The sequence below is a fragment of the Megalops cyprinoides genome, chromosome 17 (genome assembly GCF_013368585.1).
Source record: "Megalops cyprinoides isolate fMegCyp1 chromosome 17, fMegCyp1.pri, whole genome shotgun sequence".
Taxonomy (NCBI): Eukaryota; Metazoa; Chordata; class Actinopteri; order Elopiformes; family Megalopidae; genus Megalops; species Megalops cyprinoides.
The window spans coordinates 24,623,810-24,646,667 of NC_050599.1; the positions used below are offsets into that span (position 1 = coordinate 24,623,810).

Below are 22,858 nucleotides of genomic sequence, written 5' to 3' on the forward strand. Positions count from 1 at the left end.
GGTTTAAAGTAATTGAAGAGCAGCCCCACTAATATATGTAAATGAAAGTAAAGACAGTTGAATGGCAGTTCAGTCAAAGGGCTCTGACCGCTCCTGCGGTACCCCTCACAGTTCTTCCAAAATGTGAAAAACTTTGCCCTGTTGATCTCTGGGTAATGTAGTTTTCTTGGGGCTCTCCACCTCTTGCTGATGTAATGCAGCATTATCCCAGTATTGAATAGACTTTCCTGACTGTACTGAACAGTCAGCACCATGAAATGTCTGTCTTTGTAGGGGTCACATGACACATTGGCCTGATTGGCCCTGAATACAAAGGCCGTTTGGCTTGCCTGGAAGGATGGTGTTTGTGGTGTTTAGACTGAAGTGTGTCTGAGGAGTCAGATGAACTTACAGGAGAACCTCTCTGAGCACTATTGCATTACCGCACAGAGCAGCCAGTTACATAAGCACAGCTGAAAGACAATGGGCCTCTTCATGAAGTCTTCCCTGCTAAACACCATAGTAAAGCATGTATTCCTGGGAGATCCACAGTGATCCAGGCATGATCTCCAACAGAAACGGGGAACTGCACTTAGCCATACTGTGTGATGTCTGAGAATGTACAGAAACTGGTTGTATAGGTACAGGCACTCTGGGCTCACAGAGGTGAATGTTACCTCCCGGTCGACTGGGAGAACAGACATGCAAAACATGCTGCCCAGTCATCCAGCAGGGTTTCCAGAACCTATGTCTAATCAGCCCATTTCATAACGGCGAAAAATATGGAGCGCTTGAACCTTGTGTTTCCAAGATGCATGCTCGTACAGGACAAATGTATATAATGTACATAAAGTGAAGGCTAGGGATGTGTGAGATTCCTATGAGATACGTTTTATGTCTAACATGGTGCCCTTAGTATTTAACATCATACCCTGTTCAAAATACAGCAGTCTTTGTTTTTTATTTATTATGGGATGCATTTTTTTAACAGCCATACGTATTTTAGATTCCTTGCGTTATCTTCATGAGCAGTTAAGGTATGTAACATCTTGTCTGTATATGTGATGTATGAAATGTTAAATGCAGGGAGAAGAACAAAAGGTCAAAGGGCATTGGTTTCAGGTCGTACATGTCCCCATCATCTTTGTTGCCTTTGGCTTGAAGGGCAGAGAAAGGGAGGACTTGAACCCAGGACAATCGTGGCTGCTATCAGAAGGACGTGCTGCTCGTGATCACAGTGTGTTGGCTGACAGCCTTGTGCCACCAGACCGTGGTTTGACATGGCTTTCAGACTTTGACAGAGGTCGACAGGAGAGCGCGATCAAAGCGTCATTTGGACGGCTTCAGGATGCAAGGTGCAATATGTGTGTTGTCAACTTGTGTGCATATGAGTGTTTTATGCATTTTTTGGTTGTCAAGTAGGTCGTATGGGGCTAGGGGACTGTAAAATGTGAAGACTGTTATTTGTAAAAGAGGATGGTTACCTGGCTGTAGCTTCTTCTGAGAGGTGGGTTTGAGCCAGGGGTGGGGGAAAGGAAGCAAGGAATTATGGGAGAACAAATAATACTGGAGTTTTTAGGAGACCTGGAAAAAGGTCACACTTCTGAGTCCTAGGTCAAGTTCTGCAACAGTTACAAGGCACAGTTTTGGTCAACACTGTGCCAAAGCCATGAGTAAAATGTGAAAATGGAATTCCTGGTTTTAGAATGTGAGGTCAAGGTTTCAAACTTCCACAATGACAAAGCACTGCATTGGTCAACGTTGTACCAAAGCCGTGTGTAGAATGTGAAAGTTGAATTAAAAAATGAACAAAAAAGTGGTTTTGATTTTTTTTTTCTCCTTTTCTGCAGTTGTGGATGTGTCCATCTACACTCCACTTGTGTGGAGTGTTGATGTGTTTCACCTGATGATATGAATACTGTTTTCAGTTCCCAATGGGCCTCTTTAAACATACATAAGGGTTCGGGGAGACCACCTCCTGGAGAGTCAGGTCTATAGCAATAGGATAGGATTTTTTGTATTGTTTTGGTTATGAATAGTGTTGGGAAAGCTGATCCTAGATCAGCCATTGTGAGCAGAAAGTACTCTTGAGTGGCAGTGTCATGGGATAGGGCTGGCGGGTCAGGTTGCCGTGGGAACCTGGAGCTCAGACCAGAGGTGATGTCATTCTGTTGATTCCCAGCCACATTGGCCTGCGCCTGGGAATGCGTTGGGCAAAAATAACACCTTTGCTGGAAGACTTGGTCATCACACTAGCAGTCGAGGAGTGAAGGAGCATCAGTCTGATGAGTTGCTCTTAAATGTTCACCCAGAATCATCTGCGGTAGCTAAACTGAGTAAAGTCAAAGCTTTCAGATGCTTACTGATCTGTGGATGACCTGCAGATAGTAAAATGGAGACTACATTCACAAATACAGTGCTTCACTACATTAAAAACTGCAGTGTACAATCATTTCACACCCATGACGTGTGAACAGGAGGTGTTCAAGTTAAGAAAGTGAGTAATAAGTAATGGCTGTGCTTTTGAAGCACAAGGGTGACACTTCTTGGCAGCAGCCACTTATTTCAAACAAAAAAATTAAATTCAAAATGAGCCGTGGTTGAAAAGGTAGATTTCAGAAGTTGCTAATGTGCTACTCATACCTTTTACATAATATTTCTAAACTGTTCCTACGCAGATGGAGCTCCTTTATGAAGAAACCATAAAAATCCCTGTTGGACATCCACAGTAATCATACTGCAGTTTACCTCAGATTTGACCTGAGCACGAGAAGTTTCTTTTCTTTATTGTGCATTTTGTCCACTAGAGGGCAGAGGTGGCTAAAAAGAACTCAGTGCAGTGAAGTGGCTGAGCTCTTTAGGACTAACCAAATGGGTCAAACCAGTGCCTGTTCCGTTGGCTGGTCTCTTTGCTCCTGGTGATTCCACAAGTGCTGTTCTGTTCTTGTTGGAAACGCGTCAAAATGAATTTAAATGCATGACACATGAGCTGCTATTACACAAATGGAGGCTCCACACACAATAAAAAAAAATTCACTCACTGGTATATGGAGCACTTCAAGAGGTTTTTAAACTGTGGCTGCATATGTTGTCAAAAGGCAAAGAATGCCTATTCACGGCAAACATTATACATGGGCTATAATTAATGTAATAAGGAAGAGAAGCCTCTCTGATTATCGTACTAGTTGCCCTTTAGGCTGTAATTGTAAAAATCTGATAGTACTGCGTCCTCAAACAGACCTTGCTCTCAGCTGAGAACTGTCTCATTGTGGAACTGTACACATCCTGTCCCCGTACTGTCGCTGTACCTACTGTATGCACTTTTGTAAGTCGCTTTGGATAAAAGCGTCTGCTAAATAAATAAATGTAAATGTAAATGTGATTAGATCCTCTGCTGATGCCAAGTCATCAAGAGTAATTAGTAACAGTGACACAAGTATCTTGGACTGCTTTTTCTCACAGCTGTGGCCCTCATCCAATCTGTCAATATTTGTCTTGTTAACTAGAAAATGATATTCGTAACCTACATTGTTAGGTTGCTGTTGCTGTTTTGTGTGAGCTCATCTGATAAAAAAGGACGACTCATTTTCACTCTTTTGACCTGGCCAGGGGAGGCAGCCTCTCTCCCCATTGCAACAACAGGTCAATTTTCAGTAATGCAATCAGGACAGTAAGCTGGGACATCCTGTGCTGATGAAGTCAGTCAATCCTTCATCCGTATCGGATGTGCTTAGATCTCCACATCCATGCGGCTCCAGTGAGTGTTTCACTGATAGGGGCTCTTGGCATGGGGGAGCTGGGTGACAGAGGAAGAGCCATTACATAAAGGCCGCACGCTGCTGTGCCCGAATGCTTGCCGTTTTATCTGGACCATACGGGGGTGATGTGAACGGCGACCGCACAGCGGGACACGGGTGCAAGGCACAGTGAAGAGTGCCCAACTCTGCAGGAAGCCTCCCACATGGCAGGGGGCAGCAGCCCACTAATGCACCTGCATGTCCCCCCCCAGGGCTATGTGGGTCATTGTGGTAATGGGATTGCAGACATGGATTGCGTCCCAGTGGTGCTAAATTGTGTCCGTTCCACAATTCCTGCATCCTCACTTCCTCTGACCAGGAGATCAACTGGTCCCCACCGTAAGGATGATTCCAGCTCTCCGGGAGACACAAGGACACAAGACATGTCCTTATTTGTCTCCCCCAGCAGAGAATGCGTAGATGTATCCTCATGCAGAAGAGTTTTTACATCTGTGATGTAAACCACCACACACGTGTCACATTATATGCACAATTTCCTATTGTTGCGTTAACAAACGGTCACTGCAGAAATATCAAAAGTATGTATACAACAAATAAGCAGCCAGAATACAAAGATCAAATCATACATACAATCAATACATACAAAAATTTTCAACAATTGCACATTTGTAATGAATTTTAACTCTTGCAAACACTTACTAACTTACCAATTGAATAGCTCATAGAGAGGTATTGTAATAATCTTGGGTTTTTAAACACAGGTAATTGGCTTTTTAAACAGAAATATTTGTCTGGAAGAGGCCAGGAATTCCTGCTAAATATATGAAACTGCAGAAGTTCAATAGAACAAGTACACTGCATTTTCTTCACTGCCTTAGGTTCTTACTTCTTTTCTCCTGGCACCTCTTCCTCGTCTCTTTGATGGACATCACCAAGGAATCGAGGAAGAGATGCAAGGACTCATCTCTAAAGTACTGGGATGCACCCATGGACCGCGGTGTGGTGTATATGGCTGGAGAGGTGGAGTCCTAGCTTTCTCATTGGCTGACCTTGCATCACTGTTGCCATGGTAGCCTAAAAAAAATCCATCATTCACATCTGCTAGCACTGAAATTTCTGCCACCTTCATGACCAGAAGAACAATATTAAATTGATAACATGGGATCAATTTGCTCTTATAATTAAAAGAAACATATTTCTTTCTTTTGAAATACCTTCATAACCTAGTTTGAATGAGTGTTTTTATTCAACTTGCACCAGAAAGAAAAACCTCTGACTGGCCAAGTGCCCCAAGTACAGAAAGTATGACCGAAAAAACAAAGCAAAATGAGCGTTAACAGGAAGAGAGTTTCTACATGGACACAAGGTGAGAAAGGTGGCTGATGTTGGCCATTTCAGTGCTTCTTTAACATAGGAAAAGTCAAGCAGGTCAAACCGACATGGGCTGATCCTCTCCAGAAGCAAGTATCCCATTATGTATCTGCCTGTTAGGCAGGCTAGAGCTGAGCCACAAGAAAGCCTGTATCCAAGGAAACTAATCAGCTGTATTAGCGAGCTGTCTGGAGACCTGGAAGGCCAAGTTACATAACCCGTTATGGCCTTTAAATCGATATTTATAATATGCCCTTTCAGGGATTAGGCCACTTGAATGAATGAAGTATAACACAACATGCTTTAATGCATTATTGTGTTGTGCTACAGTAAAACAATCCCAGTAGTAAATTTGTCATTCTCGTGATGATTAGGTCACTTTTTGAAAGATTATCAATAAACTGTTACGTTCACAGCAGTAACTTAGAGTGCCACAGATATTCTATGTACATATGGGTAAGATATTGAACCCCATGTGTTTAAATTTGAAAGTTCTCTCGATCTCTTCCCTGAAGTTACATGTGCTGTGATTTTCTGGCCTGTTGTGAACATTCTTGAAGGGGTGTGGTCTAAAAAAGAACACCCACAGCTAGCATAACAACACGGACAGAAGCAGAACCTCCAAGATGAGGAGACATGGAGGACAGACAAAAAGCAGGAGCTGGATATCTAATCACAAAATATCTGTGATTGTGCCACTCTACTGACACGTTTGCTTATGGTGAAATGAGTGATACACATTTACATTTATGCTTTGCTCTCATCAAATATACATTTGAGCATCAAATACATTTTTGAATAACCTGTGGCTGCTAAGATTGTACGTATAACACAGTGTCATCGAATCAGAGAATACGGGGGGGGGGGGGGGGGGGAATGGGACAGACGCTTGACACAGATGCGAATGTCCAGTAGGAGAAAATCTATTTCCCACCTTGAAAGTGGAGCCCTTAGCGGGTTTCAGATAAGCAATAAGCAAAACAAATTGTTCTAAACAGGCAAGCGCCCCAGCTGTCCTCCACGGCTCTATTACTGCTCCAGTTGTCGGCAACAGTCACATCTTCACATCTGAGCCAATCCGGCTTGACCTACTTAACTGCTTCCCTTGGTTAATTAGCGGTTCTGAGAAGTGTTTCGTAAACACAAGCTGTCACAGTGTTCCTGTCAAAAAGGAGCATCCACTCCAAAAAAAAAGTGCAACGGCAATGGCAAATGAAATAAAGGAGGATGAGGTTATGCATCGGGGCTTTGATAAACTTCATATTTGTCTAAAAATGTTATTCTGAGTTTCAAAACTACACTCAGTCTGTATTCTGGGAAGGGGGGCACCTAGACTATAGATTCATTACATTATTATTACATTATTGGCATTTTAGCAGATTCACTCACTCTAGTGCATAGAGTTACGTCCTTTCTCATATTCTCTAAGAACAGGCTGAGAGTCAGCCACCCTGATAGAAAATAAATATCCCAACACCCAAGTGCTGCCAAAGATTCATAGGAAATAAGCAGGTTTATCTACTGACAGGTCACTGGAGCAGGCGAACAAACTTAAATAAAAAATTAGAATTAAAAACTTATGAACTGAAGCTCACTGAGGTAGGTGGAGTCTGTTTCTGGTTCTGCAGGTGTCCAGTAAGGTTTCAGGGGTGGTTTTATTCATGGTTGCTGGGTGAACCAGGCTCACTTACACTCTCCAGGGCTCACTAAAGCATTTCAACCCACCACATGTTCTAACAAGCTATGCTTCTTAATAGCAATATGGACCTCATACACTTCACCTGCCCCCCTGTACCCCTCATTACAGGAGCTGGTTCTGTCCACTCGGACATGATCTACTCGTCAGATTGGGCGTTCTCTGAACTTATATTGGGCGTTCTCTGAACATAAATGGAAACTAGTTAAGAGTAAGTTCCGCACTGATGTAAGGAAATATTATTTTACACAAAGAGTTATCAATACATGGAATAGGTTGCCAGGTCATGTAGTTGAGGCAGAGACCCTTGCTGTGTTCAAGTCTAGACTTGATGCAGTTTTGGATACTCTTTAATTAAGAAATGACGAGCTTAGTTGGGCCGAATGGCCTGTTCTTGTCATCATATGTTCTTATGTTCTTATGTTCTTATCTATCAAAACTATTGTACTTATTCAATGGTATTATTGGAGTGCTTCTGTATTCAGTACTGCACAGGTTATATGACACGTATTCAGATGTGGTCTGTCCTTTTCTGCTGTTCACGAGGCCCTAATATGCACTCACGTAATCTTGCTTTGTAAATTAGGTTTGATAAGCCTGTCCGCCCACTTGCTAAATGTGAAGGTTCAAAGCCGCAGATTAGCTATGTGGGCCTGTGACATCTAATTAAGCATGGACCAATTACACAGTGTAGCCAACAACATGCAAGTGCACAAGTAGCACACTACTTTGTGATATAGCATGTGCTTAATGTGAAGTGTAATCAGATGTGTTTTTTACTGTCTTTACCAACACTGCTGATTTACCTCATAAAACAATTTTTTAGAATTCCACTTTTTTCTGTTGCTCTGACATCTTTTCAAAGGAAGAGCTTTGTTCAGGTCTTACAATCGTTCAGGTGAAAATCAAGCCTGTCCTCATTCACGCCAATTCTATCCCTTTATGCTGACAGAAATCAATTACCCGTTACTGCCAGGGTGACTACACAAAAGCCACTTACGTCAGTCGCCGTGGAAGCGAGGTCATTCATCACAACACTCTCTACCACACAAGGGGACACGCAATCAGACCCCCTCTGGCCAAACGTCTCCTTTCCACCTGATGTGTCCTTGATTGCCATGGCAATTCCCGAAAAAACACACCATGAAGAACCCTAGAAAGGGCCTAGTGTAGTGAAAATGTGTCTTTGAGATACAGGCTGACATATTTCAAACAAAGCCTAGCACAACCAGCATGTTAAAGAGCAGGAAGGAGATGTTATCAGGGGCTGCTATGCATCGGAGAAAGGCTTTTGGGGGTTACACCTTGACGTAACGTTGCTGGCCTTAGCATCGTTAAAAACAGACAGTGAAGCTCTCCACACAACAACAGACTTCAGGTTGTGAATACACTTTGCTTAAGGGGAAAGCTTTAAGAAGACCAATCATTTGAAAGTATTTACTCTAATAAGCTGTAGAACTGCAAAAACAAATAAATAAAAAAGTAGCACAGACTAGGATTGTTTTAGCATCTTATCTCCAAGTAGACTAGTTTTATCGGGATTCACATATTCCATGAACTGGCCTCCCTGCAGTGTCTATGCGCCTGTACTTGAGCTGCCCTAATTAGACACAGACTGAACCTGTTATCTAACAGGCTGGTATCCTTCTCTCATATTACACATGCATTCAGTTACAATGAAGTTTATGACGGTATAAATCTACAATGAGTATGTATGTGAGTGAAAAATTGAGGATCCCCTAAATGAAATATATACCAACCAACTCAAGTGATGATACTTATTTGAAAAACGTGTTTCAGACTCCTTTAATGCTTATTTTTAAAAGTCAGTGCATACACATCCAGTAATTTAAAATTCATCAAATGAGAGAAGGCAGCTCATCCTTCACAATTCCACAGTCCAGCGTTTGACCTCATCTCAGTGTTTACCGTGATATATCTTTGTATATTCTCATGCCACATCCTACTAAATCGAAAACAGTGTTCCATAATTTCTAATTCATGTTTTAATATGGAAAACTCAGAATATGATCATCAATCTGGACAGCGTTAACACGGGGTAAGAATGCAGGACAGCAGCACATTAGACCACATACCTGGGGCACGTTGTCCTAGTTAATGAGCCTTACCAGACTGATAAATGAACGCTCTGTATGTCCAACCTAATAATGCCCCTGGCGTTATCATTTTATCCACCCGTGGGATCTTATAGGGGCCTCTCGGATTTCTCCATCACAATTTTGTGAAACCGCAACAGTACCGAAAAAATGTGAACACACAGACCTCAGAGTGGCTTGCAATGGGCGAATTCAGAGAAGGTGGAGTTCAGAGAAACGCAACATTGAACACAGGAGTGCTGATTGAACTTTCCACACCTAAACCTATCGCTCTGCGGAAGAAATCAAAAAAACACATCAACCGCCACTGCCTGCGCCCTCAGTGGGAACATCGCTATGGCGACAGCACCTGGAGCCGCGGGCTGCGATGCACAGAACCGATGCAGGTGAACGAATGACACTGACAGAAACATTAAGAAAGGAGGGCGGTTTCAACGGCAGAACCAGCCTGTTAATTAAATGCAGTGGCCCTCGAGCAAGATAAACACCAACAAAAGGGAGGAAAACAAAGCCGCCCTTCCTTTTTAACATGTAATTCTAAATTTACCATCTGACATTGACTCAGAGGAGCCTTATACATCTAGACTGCTAAAACACTATTACCTGTGGAGCATGTATGCTAAACACCTTAAGTGGTGGGTTGAAGTAAACAATTAGCTTCTTGATTGCAGTGAGCTGCTGCCACCAGTAGAGGTTAGTGAACATTTGTATAGCACTCGGTCTGTCCTGGGCATATGATGTCCTATGTTTTAAACGTTATGCTTTGAGGACAGCTGCTGTATCTCATGGTCTTTCACACAAACAGAAATGGAGATCAGCATCAGGACTGAATGACCTACCACTGATCACACATTAACCTTGGCAGGGGAACAAGTTTCAGCAACAATTCAACAGATGAACAGCACGGCCCAACACTGGGGATCTTGCAGTGTCTCAGGTGCTTACATGCTAAGATAATTGCTCTTGGCACCTTCTACAAGCTGCAGTTACATTTCTGGCAAACCAACAAACAGCTGTGGAAGAAGAAAGACATAAATCAAACCAGAAGGGAGCACACAGATAATGCTTGTTCAAGTAGAGAGGAGCTCAATTTTGGGTGATTTGCTATGACATCAAAATGAAAACAGGGAAAAATCCAAAATCCAATCTACTACAGCGTAGCATTAGGAATACCAGAATAATGGTTGCATAAAGGAGAAAAAACATTAAAAGTAAACAAATCAATACTCTAGTATGGAAGGACACCAGTTTGAAGAGCATGAGGATCAGAAGACAAACACCCTTCTTGTAAAGTTTTGTGGCAATTTCTGAGGACCACATTGCCCACCCAGCAAGCTCCAGCTCAGGGGTGGAGCCCGGCAAATGCATTTGTTTGCAGAGTGAGGATCATGCTGTAGATCTACAATAAAGACGGACAAAACCTCATGGACGTAATTCAGTCAAGCTCAGTGAAGCCAGCAGAAGTGCTGGCAGTTTACATCTTTTGTCCTCATTTGTGTTTTATTTTATTACTTTGTGGTTATTCTAAATGCACTTGTGTCCACTCCTATCACTGTTTTGGCTGGGGTCTCACCTGCATTTTCCATGCAGGGAGATCTCTCACATTTCTTACATATCGAGATGAAATAAAGGGCAGATGCTGTCCTTCAAAGACAGCCAAAGGCAACAACATGCACAGGTAGCTAGTGCCATGGCTCCTATAGGACACAGCAGTCTCCTGTCTTGTGTCATTTCCAATTTAATGTACTAGGAGTAGCCCATAACACATATCTGGGGACTACATCTGAGCACTGGAATGAAGGTTACAGGATGCATATGCTTGTGTAGCATAAGAGTTATTTTACAGATCTCCCTGGAACCCCCACTTTCTCTAGATAAAGAATCTGGCCTTGCTGGAGATAGGCTCTAACTCTCCTCCTAGACTGAGGAAAAATGATGGTTTGAGAAGACGCCTTCTTTTCCCTTAGAGTTCAAATGGATGGTCATGCTTCTGGAGCTGCCCCCCAACCCTGAACAGTTGGGGCAAAAACACAGCACATATTTCCAGCCTAGTGACCCTGAGGTATTACGGACTGACCAGGAAGGAACACAGAGTGATCCAGAGGCTTAGGCAGTAAAGCCCTGCAGGCTGTGGCTCACTGCGCCGGCCTCCCCTCTCACACACCCCTTTAGGAAAGACAAAAATCCTTCTCTCCCCTCAAAATCCCTCACGCTCTTCTGCGAGGAGTAATGACTCTGCAATATCCCAGATCCTTGCGTGCCGATTTCTAGCCGTCACTGCTGTTTAGCCATCCACGGTGAACAACTGGGCTGCTTTGTCCACGGGCGTTTCCAAAAGCCTAGGAGTCACAAAATAGCCTGCTTCCCGATTCTGCCTCATTCCACTCGGCTACAGAACCTAGAACAATGTGTTCTAGGCTTATATGAAAGTAGAAAGCCAAAAAACGCAATAAGCAGTACTCTCTTTTTGACACAACAGATTATCAGATGGGGCCCTTATTGGACCTGAGTTATTGTTTTTTTTCCAGGACTTTGCCTGCGGTGCTCTGAAGCTGGAGAAGAAATCTTGGTGCTGTTCTGCAAAACAGTGTAGGAAAAAAGGGTGTCTGACAAAGCCATAAATTCACCAAACTAACCTCTCAAGGAGTTCTATGCGTACAGAAAATGAGGGTTGATTTTAGTGCACAATGCTGCTTGAAGCCAGGATGGATGGGTGCGCCATTCCAGTGTGCAACAGCAGTGGTGCTAACATCTGTGGGCCTATTAGATGTGGTGAGTGTTGAGGGTCGGGCAGTGATTACACACTGCACTATCCAGTCCACAAGGACAGAGAGGGGGCATTGAGGCCCGCTGTGAAGGGAATTTCCTGCTGGAACGTCAATTAAATATGACCCCCAGGGAGCTGCTCTGACGAGCAAAAGTGTGTGGATACCCTAACATGCCTATTCCATTGTATGTCTTCATTGACCATGTTTCTGGTTCTGGGTGTCACACAGTCCGTAAAAGTGGAATACTTCATAGCATGGGTGTCAGTTTATTTTGAAAAGTCCTGGGGACGACAATGGGTTTGATGTGTTCACACCTTTTTAAAGTGGTCCGGACGAAATGGGCCACGACAAAAAGTGGTGGGAACATGCCCCCAGTGTCCCCAGCGTAACTGATGCCCATGTTTCATAGGTTTTTATACCCTAATAATAAGTGCTTAAAGTAACTAAATAGACAAATTATCTGTTTACTTGCATATCGTTATGTGTGCTTCATTGCCAACTTCACATCAAACAGCTAACTAGCAAATAAGGTAGCTACCTACAGATAGCTTGCCATGAAACCACGCTACAATGGCTAGCTCAGCAGATTTATAGCTTTTTCCAAGAATAACGACCCAAATATTTGCCAATATACTTTGTCACGTACATTTTCAACTGTATGCTTAAGTTTTCATTTTGCATGATGCTTGTAGTAAGTAACTCTGGAAATAACGTGGGCTTGTATGATATGAACCAAAAAATAGAAGCGTTTGGTAGCGAGCATCTTTTGTTTGTTCCAGTAGCATATTGTCTGTTGAACTTCCAGTCAGTCAGAAGGACCAGACAAAGGGCCAAAGAAACTGTGTCTGCTGTAAGAGATGAAACGCATTAGGGACGACAGTTCACAGGATGAATGGCACAATTTACCTTTGCTTCTTTATGCGACAGAAATTGTTACTCTTGCCTTGGATTCCCATTTTGTAGTCAAGCTGCCAGCGCCCAGAACGAGGTCAACAATCAGCGCAAAGGGACCGGCAAAGGGACACCTGACTGACCACAATGCTTCGCTGGAAGAGAGAGAGCTAGAGAGAGAGGGTGAGCACAGAGAGCAGTGGGGCCATACACGGGTACAGACGCTGTCACCTCACAATAAGTCAAGCATACGTTGTCTGTGAGGTGTTTTTTTTAAACCAAATCTGGTGAAATTTTCCCCAAAAATGAGAAATAACAGAAGCAGTGAGAACAGAGTCTGGCACTGGCTCAATCTCTCCACCAAACAAGAAAATGCATACACCCATCCCAAACCAACATGCAGACATGCACACACGGGCAGCCCAAAAAGAACTGCATAAGTACGCATGTGAAGGTGAACCAATGTATTATGTCAGTCAAAAGCAATAGACACCAATTAACAATGAGCTTTCAAAGCAAGCTGTGAGAGCCAATTTGTATGAGAAAGGGGCCACAGCCCTGGATTTACTTCTGAAACTTATTAAATATCAATGATTCGCTTAGTCATTGTGTTTTCTCTCTGCTCAAAATATTGTGGTTTGCCCAAGATTACAAGAAGAAATCTATGATAATATCATTTAATCTGTTTTGTTGGTATGAGTTATTTCCTGTGAAGCACTGTGTTATTAATTTTCTGTGGGAACACGAAATAAAAATTTGCACTTCCAGTTCACGTCAAGGTCTTTGCCCAGCAAGTGGTAAAAAGAGGTACTGCAACTGTGATGCTGAGGCAGCACTGATGCTGCATTTCCAACGGACAGCTGAACTGAGACAAAAAGGAACGCAACCAAAGTAAACACGGACACCTCACAGTTTTCTTATAATAATAATATTAATAATAATAATAATAACCTTAGTTGGTTTGGTTAATGAAAATAGATTTTCAGTGACTATTGGCTGCGTCCATGCTTTAAGGAGTGACATTCTCTCTCTCAACATCAAAGCATATATTGTGAGTTGGGGTGGAGGTAATATTTGTGTCACATCAGTACAGTGTTGTATCACATAATTGTCTAAAAGTAAACAAAATCGATGCAGGAAAATTTCATGTAATACAAATGTAAAATAACTAAATATAAGTTAAACGTGTAGTTTCAAACAGCATTAAAACATTTTAAATTGTTACAGGTGACAGTGGAAGCCACTTCAGATTAAGGCACAACCTGATGGGTGTATGGTGAGACAAAAAAAAAGACTTCATGGATAGAATTCCGATCAGAGGAATGCAATTGTGATTGAAACAATGCATTAAAACAATTTGGTAGGCTACACGTTCATATAGCCCGATAAAAATGTAGCCTATTCCCACGATTTTTCACCTTTGTGTTATTTGCTCAGTCTTGTCCGGCTCTGCACATCGCCTACAAATCTCAAACCCCCCTCGACTTTCAACTTGCAGCTCCCGACCCTCGCAGTGCATCTGTTTTCCTCTACGGTTTGTAGACGTCCGAGTTAGGTGGGATGTCCGCGTTAGGTGGGAGGGGGTTTGTGTCATGTGATCACCGACCGATGCCTATTAAACTGACTTGCGGCGCACACACGGTCTTGTGTAGGCAAGGTCTAACATTAAGGGTAGTTGGTGTGTGCGCGGCGTAAAGGGTTAAAGTAAAAGTTTGACAATAAAGTGCCTCCACTGCTGTTGGCAGCCTACTGTTTATTGCAACAGAAATACTATATTATTGGTAAAGGTGTTACATTTACTTGATACGCTGTAGTAATGAATCAAGGAGGTTGTCGTCTAAATGGCGGTGGCGGGGGCGACAGTCGATCGGGACCTCAACGCGGCGTGATCACGGTGGAAGACCTCGATTCTTTCTCTGAGGACCAGCTCCCGGACAGCTCCGAGGAGAACGACGCCATGGAAGAAGAAGAAGAGGAGAGGCTGTTGCATTACTGGCAGGACATAGGACGAGTACATCAAGTGAACGTGCCCCGGGGTGAGATCTCTTTAGGTGTCAGTCTGTTTACAAAACACAACCAAGTGTGTGCATTTGCGTGAGAGGTTTAACAGCAGAGTAGTAGACCCTAGCCACTATAACCTACACGAAAGAAGAACGACTGTTAAACTTTTGTCGAGTTAAAACCCTGTTAGTAATCTTTCTGAAACAGTCACAACAGTGGTCGTTTGTTGTCACGGAACTTAATCGCAGAGGATTTAAAGCAAGCCAGTCTACACCTCATAGCTACAGGCAGTCTAGGAATCGATGTCGTTTTGCATAGGCTACGTCGTAAGAACCGGTCCTAGAGGTTCTGAGTACAGTCAGGACTTTAATAAATCCTTTCAGTGTTCCAGGAACACGTATGAAAAGTGGTTCGTGTTAGTTTCACCCATCTCTTTGGCTGCTGGCCTGGCTTGATTTCATTATTTAGCCCATGTCCTCGAAGACCAGTTGATCAGGCAAAAATATGTAAATAATTGCTTAATCTGTAAATATTTCTTGACTGTAAAATCTCCTTTTATGCACGCTGGAAGCATTTGAAATCCACTGTAGGAACTATAAAATGGTCATATTTACCTAACTCAACGCCCGATTTTAAGGAGTCAGGTTGGTACATTATCCCTCACATTTAAGTATAAAAAGTTCTTCAGTTGATTCAATGGTAATCTCTGATGGCGGATTAACATATTGCGAGAACGACTGGAGACCAGCAAGGAACCAATATTAATCTCAGATAGCGGTTAGTTCGTCCTTTAAAGCTCATGTCAAGGGTCAAGATCCACAATCGATAGACTTGCCGAGGTAGGCTATGCTATGTGGGTTAAACCTTCCCCTTTACCCCCAACAGGACTGTTTATTCTTAGGAGAACTAGCGCCACAGGATAGAGGAGAAACGTGTATATAATTGTTAGCAAACAGTCAACAGCCATGTCGTTTAAAAGAGAACACCCCCATTTCGCGGTGTCTTGTCGCAGTTTGTACTCATTAATGTCACACATAATGATCCAGCTGATCAATTTGCAGAGAGATGGTTTCCCAAAAGAATTATTGATGACGCACGGAGTCTACTAACAGGGGGCGATTACTACTGGCAAAACCTGTTGTTTCGTCGCAGTTGTTTCCCGCGGAGCGACAGAGATAATGCGTCGCTCCCAACAAACAGAATATAATAGAAGGTCCAGAAAACTCTGAACGCAAGCGCAAGGCCTGGGCACAACGTGTGCGTTTTCCCCTCGCTGTTCTCTGCCCGTGCATGCATAGTGTTCATTATGTAGTAACACCGACTTGAACCTTCAGTCCTTTCTGACCTTCTTGGAATGTATTGGTGCATTTTACTAGAAGAAAAGTATACAATATTAACAACAAACAAAAAAACAACAAAAACATAACATTATGGCCAATTTGCTCTCTAAAAACCTCAAAGAAACAACACTCTTAAGAGCTTCACTGTCTTAACACTGGATGCCTGGTTGTAGGGATGTCTGTGTGGACCTCTGCACATAGGTAAAATCAGGCAGTTATACACTGGGGGTAGACTGCAGGCATGATAGAGGATAATGGTGGCTAACATGGAGCAGAACAAAGTGCATGCAACATGCAGTGTTCAGATAAGCAATGAGGCCGGAATAGACATGGAATGTTCTGTTATGAAATAGCATGACTGGGGTGGGGGTGGGGTTGTTTGGAGTGAGGCAAAATGGGCATGGCTATTTTCTAATGCCCATTAACTCAATTTTCAGCGCACAACTTGTAATTTGTTTAAGCGGCTTTGTCAGATGGTTGCCAGCGGAGGGCATTTAACCTCGAGCGCCTGCATAAGGACATTTTCAAAATGTCGGAACTCGAAAGTCTGATGCTTTACGAGAGCGTTGGGAGGGTCTGCCCTTGTCTGAGTGGTGTCTTAGTGCCTATTTGTGAGTGAATCCCCAGAATAGCTGAGCGAAGTCTGACTGCTTAGTCACTGTGATGGTCGCACCTCCCTCGCACCAGTTCCCACACAAGCTGCTCCACTACTCCGCCTGGCACCCCGCTGCGGCTTCATTTCCGTCACTGTGACATCACACAGACCGGCCCGAAACTCACACTGTGATTGGCCCTTGTCCAAAGCTTCCACATTAACCAAAGCTGACCCCTGCTAGGATCAGCGTGCGCTGATCTTAAAACGCAGAGAAAGGAGTTTTTATTCTGTTTGTCACTGACTCCAAACGTTTACTTTGTTGTATATTTGAACGTGTACATTGTACACAGTGGTAGAGAGGCAGGAGGATGGGTAAGAGGCAGTGCACATGTACCCCCCCTCTCTTCATGAGGCAGGGCAACAGTAGTATAAACACAGGAAGGAGCACAGAGAGTTACCTTGAGGGATCACAGAAGCGCAGCACCTCTGTTAGACAGTGATATAGCTTCTAATAGCCTGCTCCCTCAGGGGGAGCTGCTTACATGCTCAGCACTAAATTGTAGTGTCAGTAGCCGGAGCTACAGACAGCGGAGAAGGCAGAGTAGGCCTTCTGTAAGAGGAAAGGAGGGTAAAGTGATACAGATCCCAGGATTTCCTTTTGTGATACTGGCATCAATCGCATGAATAAGGAACAAGCCTCAACATGGTGCCGAAGGAACCACAAAGAGAAGATTGCATCTGCCTAGAGGGGCAATCTAACAACTGCCGTTTCCAGTCATGGGGACCGCATTGTGTCAAATCTGTAAGTGAGCCTGCAGGTGATGCTGCAGTTAGGACTGAGCTTGCATGGAGATATCCATGTCCTCGTGCTTTGTGAACAGAATCAGGAGACGGTAAGCAGAGGCCCTCCAGACAGACAGGGGGCAGCAGTGAGCCGTATTCCCAGGGACTGGAGGGACACCCCAGCTTCTGCCTGGATGTCTCCCCAAGGTCGCCAAGGTCTGGTGGTTTGCAGAGGGGCACCCATTGCATCCCAAGGCAGTGTGCTGACTACATGCTGCAGTGATAGTGACAGCCACCGATTAAAAGGCCTTTTACTACGCTGCAATCGCGTCCTCTGAAGTGTGATTTTTGAGACACACGAGAGCTGATTAGTGGCGTTAGGTAAAGCAGCAACAGGAAGAGGGGGTGACAGGCTGAAAGTACACTAGCACAGGGGTAATAAAACAAACACATGCATGCACATGCACACACACATTATCTGTGGTATGTGCATTCACCCGTGTCTGAACTTGGCAAGGCATGTGAAGAACATTCTGCGTTACCTTATGTACCCTTGGCACATGTTGCCCCGCCCCAAATTGCCTTGTACTTGCTGAGGAGGCGAAGTTCTACCTCTGCTGGGAGCTGCTCCTGTCCTGGTCTGTTGCCTCCTAGAGTCTGGCGAAGGTCTTGCCTATGGGCTTGGACACATACAGATAACAACATCAACAGATTTGCTCATCAGAATTGGCAGAATTCTGTTGAACAACATCAAGGGAATTTGGCAAATCATTGAGGAGAGGAGGTCTGGATGTGGTTGTGCAGTGGCTCCATCTGCTGGAGCTGGAGTGTATCACAGCCAGAAAACTGTCCTCTGGCAGCAGAAGGATACCTTGTCCCCTACAGTACAAGCAGTGCATCTGTGTTTTGTTCCAAACATTCATTCATAATTGATCCAATGGTATAATTAAGGGCTTTGTTGGAACAAAAAGGGGTACATCTTGCACTCAAGGAACAGGATTGCCTCCTCTGATCTAGGCAAACAGAGGTTCGTAGAAGGAGAGAGTATGACATTAATCCCCTGAAATATTCTTTTGTTACCAACTGCACTGCCGGAATATTCCCAGTGTGTAATGGCCTGCGATTAGTACATTAGTTTCTGGTGTTCCTGTGAAAACAGCTCCTATTCAGTTTAATTGGGAGCTTTTATGACCTACTGAAATCCTGTCACAATACAATATAAATTTCAACCTCTGTCCTGGGTGGCTTGTTGGCATCCCTCCCATGTTCGTATTGTCCAATCACATTGTGACTTTCATTCGGAGGGCAGAGAACAGATCCCACAAGTAGTAATTTGATGTGTTGATAAAATGTTTAGACTTTGTGCTCTCCCTTAATATAGAGCCCCTTGAGTTTAACAAAATTAGAAAGTGTGATATCAGCTTTGCAGCGGTTGACATTAGGTTCCATGCAGCCTGTTCCAAGGATGTCCTGACCAGCACTTTGTCCCCTCCCCTCCTCAGACATGGCAGCACCGATCCAGCAGCTGACCACAAACATCGAGAACACACAGGACCGCGAGAAGGTGCCCTTCACCCTCATCACCCGCAAGGAGAAGGCGAGCATCACTCCTTCCCAACCTCTCTCTCTAACTTGCACACACATACACCCTCTTCATTGTTAGATAAGAGAAGATATGTTTCTTTCATGCACATACACTCGTGGGCCTTGAGGAGGAAGTGGGTAGCTTTCGCATACATGGCTGAACGTGTGTGTGTGTGATTGTGTGTATTACTGCAGTGTGGGGAAATGCTGTACGAGAAGCGTCACTATGAGAAAGCCAACTGGGCGTGTGTCGTGGTCCAGGAGCCAACATATGAGCAGAGCATCTGCCTAGGATTCATGAAGCTCATGAGATATATCTGCCAACAGAACTCCTCAGGTAAATACTGTAGCTGCCTGTGACCTTTCTCCACTAGGTGGCGCCAGCTCCATAAATCTCCAATGATCGTGTGTGGAGCTGGCTTTAACCATCCAGCATATAAAGGACTGCTTCGTAGACTTTAATGGACCATCAGATTCAGTGGCAGGCAAGACAGTATATTTTTAGCCTTTAATTAAATACTGATCTGTAATCTTGTACGATACTTCAGTTCATTTTTGCCAATAAAATTTTTGCCAGATATGGCTAAATCTTCTAAGGGACGGTAATTAACAAAAATATGATGAATAGACAACTTAATTGTAGCACAACCACTCCTTTTTCAGCTAATTTCTTTCACAAAGTAAATAATTACAAGCTCTGCAGGAAAGTACATCCACATGCATACTGTGCTCCAAGGGCACTGCCTCTAATCATGATTGGACCTGCACCAATCATGCACCTTTGTTTTCATGAGCTGCAGACCTCTCTGCATGTGTCTGCCATTTTAGATCTGCAGTGACACTCAGATTTTAAAACGAGGGGACTTTTTCCAGTAGTTAAGATCATGGTCCGTGATTAGGTAGCACTGAACTAGACATCTGTGCCTTCAGAGTAAGCTGTGTCATGGCACAGGAGGCTGCAGGCAGTCTAAATGTCAGCCGCACCCCCATCTTCGCAGGAGAGTACCTGGGGATGACCATCCCCATAGTGACGGTGGTGCGTGTGGATGACTCCCGCTCAGTCCTGTCCAGAGAGGTGACGGTGGCCTACTACCTGCCCCGGCAGCACCAGGCCCAGCCGCCACGCCCGCTGGACCTAAGTGTCGTTATGCAGGAGTGGCCCGCCACCATCATCTACAGCAGGTGAGGGGGGCTCCAGGGGGGTCTTTGCTCTGTTTAGAACCACCGTACAGATGGGTCCTGCCAACATTTTGCATGTTGCTCACTAAAAGGTAAGGCCTTAAGTATCTGTTTTTGTGACACTGTGGAGAAGCTGGCTGACACTCCTCACAAAAAAATGAAATAAAAAGAGCAAATATTTAAATAAAAGAAAACCTACAAACAAAAGGAACCAGCCAGAGCACACAGCCAAACCAACTTAAAAAGCCTACTCTGCAGCCACACATCTGTATTTAATAGACCATAATTGGCAAGTTAGGCTAATTCACCCATGGATCCTGAAACAATTAACTGGTGAGGTGTATTTGCTGTGAAATGCACTGAAAATTAAAAGACAAGACTTAAACATTTAAACAATTAACAGTTTGGGGAACAGGTGGAGGTTCTCCATTAACTATTAACAAAGACCATTAACGTTAAAATAAATGTCATTTCATTTAACGTTAATGGTAAAGAATCTTAGACACACATTGCCCACTGTAGATGTTGAATGTTCAAAAGCATCGTTACATCATGTATTTACTCAGTATATAGCCTCATGGGGGCTAGCTGGCTAGCTGGCCCTACATTTCACACATCAAACAAATTTTACAGGTAAAACATCTCTTTACCAACATAAAGTTTGCACCCAGGACTTGTAGCCACCAAATACCAGTCTATTTTCCTAACAAAGACGCTACACTGTAGATCCACTTCCACAGCATTAATCTCTGGAGCCTTAATCAGTCGGCAGGCCTCTGTGACATTAAAGTGGGTGAGTTTTTACATCCAGTCTTTTTTATTTTATTAACCCCTGCCCCCACCTTCTCCCAGGCCTTTCAGGGGGGTAACAAACGAGCTCTCCATCTTAACCCAGTTCCGCACGCTGGCGGAGGTGCTGGAGTCCCCGGCTGTTCACCTGCGTGGCTCCTTCATCGTAGCGGGCTACAGCAGCCCCGCTGCCGCCAACCGCTGCAACGAGATCTGGTTAATGGAGCAACCCTGAGAGCCACGCCCCCAAACTGCGTGTTACCATGTCTCCTCCCTATAGTAATCCATCTAGGCCTACTTCATAGCAATAGCCCTTCCACTTGGCTCTGGTCAGTTAACCTGAGCACATGTTACAGTTACACACTTACAGTCAAACTGCAGAGCACCTCTTTACTCTCATTGTTAAGTATTCTGGACCATTTTGAGGAGAAGAGGAAGGGAAGACAGTATGTGTTCACTTTTGAAAGCCGGTCAGTTGTGATTCTTGTTTTTTTGTTTTTATTTATTATTGTTACGATTGTTATTTCTTGTTCTTGTAAGCCTGTTTCAGTGATTCACAGAATTGGAATCCTATCCTGCTGGTTCATGCATGACCTGGACCGTGCAAGTTTGTAATACGACGCAGAAGTCATATTTTATCATCCCGCACAGTACAAAATGCTGCAGGAATTCACTTATCTTTATGGTGTATGGCTTGGCTGGTGTGATGAGCACAGTGAATGGGATGATCCGAGTGATGTAAACATTGGAGAAAATGTGCAGGTTGCTTGGAACGTGACACCCTCAAACACAGCCAAAGGCTCTAACTTTTTGTTTTGCCAAACGAAATATAAACCTTGTGTTAGTGTTAATGTGCACATATTTTGGCCCAGGATTCAGAGGTTGCACTGAGAAATGAATGCAGTGTTTGAGAGTCAGTACGCATGTGTATGATATTGTCCGAGTCCAGGGTACACAAATTTATTTCTAGTGCTATATATGTTCTAAAACTACAAATGTATGTGGGGCAACATGTTTTTCTGTATTGCTAGTACATGTTAGTGTTGACTGCTTTCATTTTTGATTGAGCTACTCTGCTTGATTTCTGCTCTGAGACCTCAACTGCCAATGCCAGAAGTCCTGGCTGTTAGAAGTAGCCTTGACCTTTGTTGGATTTAGTCTGATATCTGTGCCTGAAATTCTCCTGTTCAGCTGTCACGACTCATTTCTCACACCCATTTTGAAGCTCTTTGAATAGGAGAGACTGCTTTTTGACGAGCTTTTAGCTCGTTCATTGTTTTGTGTTTTATGAAAGTGTGCTGTTCAAGATGTTCTGATGAAGTGCAATAATGATAGATACTGATGGTCTTTGTATTTGTGTTCTTAATGTCTGCTTCTTTTCTTGGAAATAAAGAGTACTATATCTAGATCTTTTATGAAGACTCTGCTGTGACACTCCTTTCAAACAAAAAATAAATACATTTGGCCAATATCTCCTTATTTCTATGTATTAAGCATGTTTCTGCTGTCATTCTTCAACTGAGTGACATGGGTCAAGCTGTACAGTTCTTTCCCCTGGCACCTGAGCAAGTCATTGGTGGGTGAGCAAAGTATAAGAAGAGAGTGCCCGTCTCCCCAGCCACATGTGGGATACTACTAAGAGAAAGGTTTGGAACTCAGCATGGCAATATAAACTATATTAAATAAAAAATATTTATGTGTTACAATTTAGTGACTTTTAGTTTTAAAATGCTCAATGCGTAATGAACGTGCTAGTTAACTATCAATGACGATTGAATAGGCTGTCACGACAATACATTTTTGCGCTACTGTGGCAGCCCACAGTCAAACCTGTGGTTTTCTGTGTCAGTAAGTGTCTTATTGAAATTTTCAGGCACAATACACAACATACAGTGAAAACAACACAATAGTGAAATATCCACAACAAAATTACAAGATATTTTCACAAATAGGCCTACATAATAAATCACAGCAGTTAACTACTATTACTACTACTACTAGTAGTAA

The 22,858-nt window shown here is 43.5% G+C and overlaps 1 protein-coding gene across 1 annotated transcript; it reads left to right on the plus strand.

Annotated features, from left to right (window-relative positions):
- Window positions 1-14,265: 14,265 nt before the first annotated feature.
- On the plus strand, window positions 14,266-21,528 carry LOC118792687 (heme-binding protein 1-like). Its single transcript, XM_036550588.1, has 5 exons — window positions 14,266-14,616; window positions 18,802-18,896; window positions 19,079-19,220; window positions 19,882-20,065; window positions 20,915-21,528. Exons 1-5 carry the CDS (start codon window positions 14,397-14,399, stop codon window positions 21,084-21,086), a joined length of 813 nt encoding a protein of 270 aa, XP_036406481.1. The 5' UTR covers window positions 14,266-14,396; the 3' UTR covers window positions 21,087-21,528.
- Window positions 21,529-22,858: the final 1,330 nt, after the last annotated feature.